This window comes from Salvia miltiorrhiza, chromosome 2 (assembly GCF_028751815.1).
Source record: "Salvia miltiorrhiza cultivar Shanhuang (shh) chromosome 2, IMPLAD_Smil_shh, whole genome shotgun sequence".
Classification (NCBI taxonomy): Eukaryota; Viridiplantae; Streptophyta; class Magnoliopsida; order Lamiales; family Lamiaceae; genus Salvia; species Salvia miltiorrhiza.
Window position 1 is genome coordinate 50,414,619 of NC_080388.1, and position 7,233 is coordinate 50,421,851.

The 7,233-nt window shown below is 35.7% G+C and overlaps 1 protein-coding gene across 1 annotated transcript; it reads right to left on the reverse strand.

Annotated features, from left to right (window-relative positions):
* Window positions 1-1,248: 1,248 nt before the first annotated feature.
* LOC131011996 (chaperone protein dnaJ A7A, chloroplastic-like) lies at window positions 1,249-6,987 on the reverse strand. Its single transcript, XM_057939903.1, has 8 exons — window positions 6,652-6,987; window positions 6,199-6,313; window positions 5,366-5,495; window positions 4,899-4,956; window positions 3,225-3,267; window positions 2,971-3,019; window positions 2,796-2,876; window positions 1,249-2,327 (listed from the first exon to the last, which is right to left on the reverse strand). The coding sequence occupies exons 2-8, from the start codon at window positions 6,303-6,305 to the stop codon at window positions 1,479-1,481; spliced, it is 1,317 nt and encodes a 438-aa protein (XP_057795886.1). The 5' UTR covers window positions 6,306-6,313; window positions 6,652-6,987; the 3' UTR covers window positions 1,249-1,478.
* Between the last annotated feature and the right edge of the window lie 246 nt (window positions 6,988-7,233).

A 7,233-nucleotide genomic window follows, 5' to 3' on the forward strand; every position in this document is an offset into this window, starting at 1 on the left:
AAGATCATAAAATAACCTTCATTTTGATATATAACATGTAAAAGATAGATTAAAATGAGCAAGTTATGATAACTTAAAGTTGTAATATATTAAGTAATTTATAGTTGTAAACAATTATGTTTTACTTCATAAAGTAATGATATTTTACTTGAAATTAGAAATAGTAATAAAAAATTTTAAATTATCAAATTATGTGGTTTTATTTATTTTATATAAAAAAATATTATTATCATATTATCTAATTATCATAAAATAATAATATATTCTATATCTATAATTTATTTTAAGAAATATTAATTTTGTACAATTATGTACATGTACTTTCTCGGTAAAATATTTACTAATATATATTATTTCAAAATACAATTGTTATTTTAATTTTATACTTATTTTATACTTAGTTATTTCTTTCTTTTCATATAAAATACATATGCTATGTTAATATATATTATTTTATTTTTCATTATTTGTAAATATGTACACGTACTTTCTCAAACTCTCATCCAATTAATTGATTATTATAATTTTTTTCTTAAATTGTATACAAAAAGGAGTGTATATGTACATTTTCAGTAGTCTCATTCAAGTTATTTATGATTAAATCTTACTCTACATAATAGAAAAGGGAATTATTCTTTTTCTAAAATATGGATGATATAGTAAAATATCTATTAATATATAATATTCTTAAATAAATATACAATCAATTATTATGTGATATGGGGAGGTGTATATCTAGAAAATACGAGAAGTGTGTAATATTTTTATTTTTATTTTATTTATTTCTTAAACAAAACATAATTTTTATTTATATTCGCCCGCGCATTGCTCGGGAGGTACACTAGTATTCATAAGACACGAATCTTGCTCCCAAACATTAGCCTAATCTATTAGGTGCTTGTTTGGTTCAAGTAAAAGAGTGAAAAAAGAATTGAATCAAATAAAAGAAAGGAATTATAACTGAGTGGAAAAAGAATTGAATCAAATAAAAGAAAGGAATTATAACTTTATTGAGTGTTTAGTTCAACAATAAAAATGAATCACTAGTAAGGAATTTCATTCTTTTATTTCTCCTCTATTTTAAGTGGTAACAAATGATTAACTTATTACCCAAACCAAACAACAAGTAAAAATTCAATTAATTTAATTCATTTTCAACCTCCAAAAATGGGCTCGAACTTACTTCCAACACAAAATTATTCAATTCATGTAAAAGGAAATGAGAGTTTTTTTTAGGCAAATAAGAGAGATCCAAAGTAGGAATTACATTATTCCAATAGCATAACAAAAAAATATGCCCCAAAAATTCTCATTTGTGCTTGCAGTTTATCACTACACCAAAAATAACCCCAAAATTTCAAGCATTCTTGAGCGCTCATGTAGATTCACTGAGGTAGCAATGTGGATTATAAATATCTATAATTCTACAAATACAGCATCTATTACTAAAATGTATGATAAACATATACTACTATAATTTACCTCACACTAGGAGCCTTCTCCTTCTTTAAGCTGGCGAGTTGCTCAATGAGCTTCCTCTCATCGCCACTCAGTCGTTTTGGGATCTCGACTTGAACTTTAACGAGCTGGTCACCCCTCATGTTCCTCTTGTTAAGAAGCGGAACACCTTTCTTCGCCATGACTAAGGTCGTCCCTGGTTGCGTGCCCGACGGAATTTTGAGGTCGACCATTCCATCGACCGTCGGTACCTTTGTCGTCGTCCCTAAGATGGCGTCTATGTAAGAAACCTTGCACGTATAAAGAATATTGGTGTCATCCCTTCTCAGGACAGGGTCGGGGAGGACGTCAATGGTGACGAAAAGATCTCCGGGAGGGCCCCCTCTACGCCCGGCATTTCCCTCGTTGCGCACCCTCAAACGGCTTCCGGAGTCCACCCCAGCCGGAACTTTCAAGCTGATACGCTTCGACTTCCTAACTCGGCCTTCACCACCGCATGTGTTGCAAGGAGTCGATATCTCTCCGTCTCCACCACATGTCGAACAAGTCATGACCTGTTGAAAGACACCCAGTGGCGTCCTTGTGGATGCTACCACTTGCCCTTGACCTCCGCACGTGGTGCACTTAGACGCACTTGTTCCCGGTTTTGCCCCGGAACCATCGCAGGTGCTGCAGCTCTCGAGACGAGTTATTTCGATCTCCTTCTCGATGCCAAACACTGCATCTTTGAAGTTGAGGATCAAATTGTAGACCTGGTCTTCGCCTTCGGTGGCTCGGCTGCGGGATCCCCTTCCTCCCATGCCCATACCGCCCATGCCACCCATGCCTTCAAATAACGACTCGAATATATCAAATGGATTGTTGAAATCCTGCCATTGAAAGTAGATAAATGTTAAAATACTAGCAACAAGACCATACCACCATTATTTCTGTAGTGCTAAGGTACAAAAACAGTTGTAACGTTTAGATCAAGTAGTAAATTCCACTTAATCTCTTCTTTTCTCTTGGGCGTAAAAAGCATAAAGCAACTTTCTTTTAGTTGCAAATAACCCCCTCGAACTAACCGTGTCAAACGGTAAGGGGGTGAGTTGCACCTCGACAAGAACAACAGGAGGTGGTTAGTGTACCTCTACATTTTCATGCTGTATTTAGAGGATGTATACTTTAATCGTTATAATATTTTATTATATACTATATACACATATCATTTTATACTTCAATATGTACTTTTCATTTGACTGATTAGGTACTCTTAGAATTTATGAATAACCATTCATCTATTTTCAATAACTTCAATAAATAACAATATTGAGAACTGAAGTGACAGCACGACTTACCCCCATACCCATGCCGGCACCTTTAAGCCCGGCCTCACCATACTTGTCATAGATGGAACGTTTCTCATCATCTGATAAAACCTGTCGCAGAATTTAATATTAGAAAATTCATCAATATGGAATGCTCAAGCAAAAAACATTAAGTGCATATATTGTATAAGGATCCGATTCCTACCTCGTAAGCATTACTAATCTCCTTAAACTTTTCTTCCGCTCCAGGTTCTCTGCATTTCAGATGTATATCTTAAGACTAATATTTCCAATTTTCAAAGTTCCGTATCACTATAGATAACCTCAAACATAACAAATAGGAAGTCATAACAACCACAAGCTATTAGAAACCAAAACCCAAAAAAGAAAGGCAAAGGAAAAGAAATAAGTAGTTGAAAGCAAATAAAAACTATAAGGTGCATGTGCATCATGACTTACTTGTTCACGTCTGGATGATAGTTCCGAGCAAGCTTTCGGTAAGCTGAAGAAGAAAGTAAAACAAATGAGATATAAATCAAATCCTTATCTTTTCGTCAATCATAAGAAGAAACTCTTAACAGAAACAGTAAGAGCAATTTAAGAACTTCTTATGATTGATGAAAAGATTAGATCTCAAAATCTCATCCATCTATTTTATGTAATCTCAAGTCTACAAATATTTAGAAATCTCAATTGAACCTTTCTCCATACATACATATTTATATATATATATATATATATATATATATATATATATATGTTTGTGTGTAAGGTTAGGATCCAGCGAGAATAGCTATTATTTATGAGAAATGAGAATAACGAATAAGTCAATATAAATTTGAGAATAAGCTGTTTATAATGCATGAATAGCCGTATTCAGTTAATACAATGAAATTTGGCCCCCTCTGGGATTCGAATCAAACCTAAGTGAAATCTTCCCCCTTCCAAGTCAATATTATCCATAGGATTTAAATATCTTACATTCTAAATTCATTCTCATTTATCACCAATTTACCACATTTGAACATTCTCATCCGATCCTATCTATCTATCTATATATATATATATATATATATAGGGTAAAGTTTTATTGAGAAGCTCAAATGTGTTGAGAAGTGAGAAGGAATTTATAAGTTAGTATATTTTGATGAACTTTACTGTAAATTCTTATGAACTCGCGGTTGATCTGGGGTTCAATTCTTGGCCATAGCATCTTTTTTAACAAATTAAATAGATTTGTGGGTTCGTCAGTTATATTGAAAAGTTCAAAGAATTTATTGAAAAGTTCATTAATCTCATTTACAGCTTCTCACTAGAATTGAACCCTATATATATATATATATATAGGGTGCGGTTATAGTGAGAACCACAATTATAGTGAGAACATAAGAACCAATAAAATTACTGCATTTGCTATACAAATTAATGCATTCGCTATTAAATTTAATGCATCCGAAAAAAATAATTTTTTTGCTCCCTTCAGGATTCGAACCCAGCACCTGCATCCATCCACCAAGATGATGCATCCACCGTAGATCTTGATGATCGAATGGCTTAAAATGGTTCTCCGTTCTTATTTTATTAGTGGTTCTTATTTGAACCTCTCCCTATATATATATATCAATGAAAAGGAAACATGCAACATGCACAGAATTCTAAATGCAGAGGATTGCAACTAATGAAGGAACATGTTACAAAAACATTTACTAAATAGAGGGGATAATACAATGATGATGATGATACACAAAGTTCAAAGAAAACATCTTTATGCCGATTTCCAAAATGAGAAGTCGACATAGAAGTGAATAGCATGCAAGGAGTTAGAAATTTGACGGTCACCAGCATAAATTGACTAAAATAAGTCGTCGATTAACTTATTTGGGCAACACTAATCAATGGAAGAAATGTTGATGTTCACCGGTGCAAATAGACTAAATTAGGTTGTCGATCAACTCATTTCGGTAAGACAAATATATGCATTATGTGAACAAAAATATCATAGTCCTTTGCGAAGGTGAAAAAAAAATATTAATTGAGACGCAGAATACAAGAACCCATTCTTGGAGCTTGGGCAATGACCTTGATAGATAAGCACAACAGTAGAGTACAAGAAAGAGTCAAGCTAAGACTAACCACTTTTGATCTCAGACTTGTTTGCGCTTTTAGAGACACCAAGGACAGAATAGTAATCCTGCATGAAAAGTCACTCATGAGTAAATGTGAACGGGAAATACATAACAAGATGTGAACGGTTCCCCTTTTTCTTTTCCTACGAAAAGGAAAATTATTGCCAGAAGCAGGACAGCTGTACCAGTTTACTTTATAGATCTTTTCATGGGTATATCGGTGTGAGCATAACATTAGAGGTATATGTGTAGTTTTTGTGTGGTTTTCTTCCTTTACTTTTCTTCATTTTGCTTTTTTTAATTAATGGTGGATCTGAGCATGTGGATCAATGTGGGGGTGTGCGAGGGGTGTGTGTGGTAAGAATTAAGTTTCTCCTTGGGCCGACTAGTCAACTCCAACAGAGCCTAATATTAATGTGCATTAGAACATTGATTGTAATAGACAACATAGACCAAATACAATTGCCAACTTACTCGTTCAGCTCGAACAACAAGGCGGGCACCTCTCTGGCATGGTTTGACATATGATGCTGAACCAAAAAGTTCACCCAAGGGTTTATGAGAGAAAATTGTTGAACTTAGCGATGCGGCCCTTTTGGACAAACTGCACACAATGGATAACCAAACATATAATCAGCACAAAAGAGATCGGAGAATGTTCCAAATATATTCACATATATTGACTCCTTGAGATGTGACTAAATGAGAGAGAAAAAGACAACACATATTAGTAGCCACGGGACGACAGGGTGCACACGTGCAAGGCGCAGCAAGTTAACAGAGGGAAAAAAGGAAGCGCAATCATCAAAAAACAAACACGTGCCAATAGTGCGACAGGGCACACATTGCAAAGCACATACATAGGGAAAGAAAAGGAGAAGCACAATCATCAAAATGAGGGAGCCAGAAAGATGTTAGTAAGACGACAACAAAGAATTATTGCATATCAGCATAAGTTAAGTTCATAACTATGACCTATTCTACTTATTAGTCTTAACCTAAACCTCAACATGTATCATAGTACTAGCTGAAAGACAAAAGGAAAGTGCAAAGACATCAACAAGCACCAAATTACCCCCAGCACCGGACAAATAAAAGCATCAAGAACCGAATTTTATGTGCGAGCGTCACCAACTGCAGCTACTAAACGAATAAAATATGGATCTAGATAAGCATTAATAACCAGATGATTGTGCAAACGTCTTAAAATCATAAGCACCGCGAACTGCAGTTACTCAACGAATACAAGATGGCCCTAGATAAGTTAAACCCTATGTTTTTCAGAATATGACAACGAAAATGTATACCAATTAGTAGACGCCGACACTCTATTCACAGCAGAAGATCTGAAAACGAACTGAGGCTGAACTCCCGACGGCACAATCTGCATACTTCCACAAGGAATGACCGCCATCCAATGCCCTGCTCATTTGAACCAAACAACAAATGGAAACCTCAAATTAAGCTAAAAACCTTACCACGATTACCACCACAATATAATCACCTAATTTTAGCAGCCATTATCCCAATTTCGATTTGAGCTTAAAAGAACAGTAATCTGCCAACCTTTAGGAAATAATTTAACAGCTTGCTGCTCAAGGTCGAACAAAATCAGTAAATATTAATCGCTTGCTTCCTCCATCAGTAAATAAATATAAACCAAAAATCAAGATTGATTTTGCTTCCATACGTGTTTAATTTAATATTCAAATACGCAGGGAGAAGGAACAAATTCAGAAAATTATAGAAAACAAACCTACCTGCTGCTGCGGAGTATCGAACGGAGGTGGTGGCCGGAAGGATGCTGACTAGCGGCGAAGGCGGAGGAGCGGCGAGGTCGCGCGGAGGCGCGCGAAACGACTGGATGCGCGTCGCGGTGGGAAGGACGCGCAGCGAGGCGAAGCTGCTGGCGTCGGGCGGAGGCGCGACGAAGGCTGCCGGCGACTGCGCGTGGCGGCTGTGAACTGAAATTAGGAGATAGGGTCGTTCTTCTTCTATTCTGTACTTTTGTTATGTGAACTGAAATTAGGGCCTTCGAGAATAGCCGATAGTTAGGGCTATGTCGTTGTGCACTTGGCCCAAGCCTCGAATATACTACTCCATATTTTTAGGGCCCGTTTGGTATTGGTTTATACTCAGGATAAATTAAATTAATATAGATTTTTGTAGTGTTTGGTATTATGTTATATTTATACGGTCAACTCTAATTTTATCCCACCTCTTTGTATTATTTTGTGGGAATGTCCCACACTAATTATCCCACCCCCCTCCGATAATTTTTGTCTTGAGATTCTTGATTAATTTGTCCTGCCCTTTTCACTGATATCGATGCAAAATCGAAG